This window comes from Borostomias antarcticus (genome assembly GCF_949987555.1).
Source record: "Borostomias antarcticus genome assembly, contig: scaffold_1073, whole genome shotgun sequence".
Taxonomy (NCBI): domain Eukaryota; kingdom Metazoa; phylum Chordata; class Actinopteri; order Stomiiformes; family Stomiidae; genus Borostomias; species Borostomias antarcticus.
Window position 1 is genome coordinate 10,001 of NW_028175748.1, and position 795 is coordinate 10,795.

The following is a 795-nucleotide window of genomic DNA, read 5'->3' on the forward strand; positions in this document are numbered from 1 at the left end:
AAGTACCTCCTAGAAATATGACTCCTCCCCCTGACCCTCGCTTGTCCCTGAAGACCACTCTCCTGGTGCTCCCAGGAGTCTTTAGTCTGCTGACCGCCACCCCCCTCCTCCCCCAACCCCCTCCCAGGTTATAGTCTTGGAGCCACCCCCCCCCCCCCTTCCCCTCCTAAATATATCAGTCGCAAGCTAGTGACAAAATGGTGGACTTCGTCAGTCAAGAATGATTCGTCAATGTCGTGGCTACTGCTTTGTGTGGCGATACGGAACGTTCCGGAGAGAAGGAGAGGAGAAGGACGCAGAAGGGAACATGGAGCTTCTGTCAGGGCGCTGTTCCGGCGGCCTGGTTGCCCTGACGACCTCGGGTGGTCACTCATATACGCACGGGCGCGTAGAGAAGCACAAACACACAGCGGGAAGACCTTCACACCCCTGCTCTGCAGGCGGGCGCAGAAACAGGACTCTGATGAGGGGAGGGGCGTCGCTCTGCTGCTTTACCTGTGGTAGACACACACACACACATACCACAGACACACACACACACACACTCACATACCACAGACACACACACACATACCACAGACACACACTCACACATACCACAGACACACACACACACTCACACACATACCACAGACACACACACACACACATACCACAGACACACACACACACACACACACACACATACCACAGACACACACACACTCACACATACATACCACAGACACACACACACACACACTCTCACACACACACACACGCACATCCCACGGACACACACACACACTCACACAC

The 795-nt window shown here is 54.8% G+C and overlaps 1 protein-coding gene across 1 annotated transcript in view; it reads left to right on the forward strand.

Annotated features, from left to right (window-relative positions):
- LOC311328626 (SH3 and cysteine-rich domain-containing protein 2-like) overlaps nucleotides 1-21 on the forward strand; it is a gene marked incomplete at both ends in the record, with an annotated part of 8,792 nt that extends 8,771 nt beyond the window's left edge. Inside the window, 1 exon segment of the mRNA XM_084462569.1 lies at nucleotides 1-21. This exon segment is cut by the window's left edge and continues 78 nt beyond it. Within this exon segment, the coding sequence (XP_084318695.1) occupies nucleotides 1-21 (21 nt within the window).
- Between the last annotated feature and the right edge of the window lie 774 nt (nucleotides 22-795).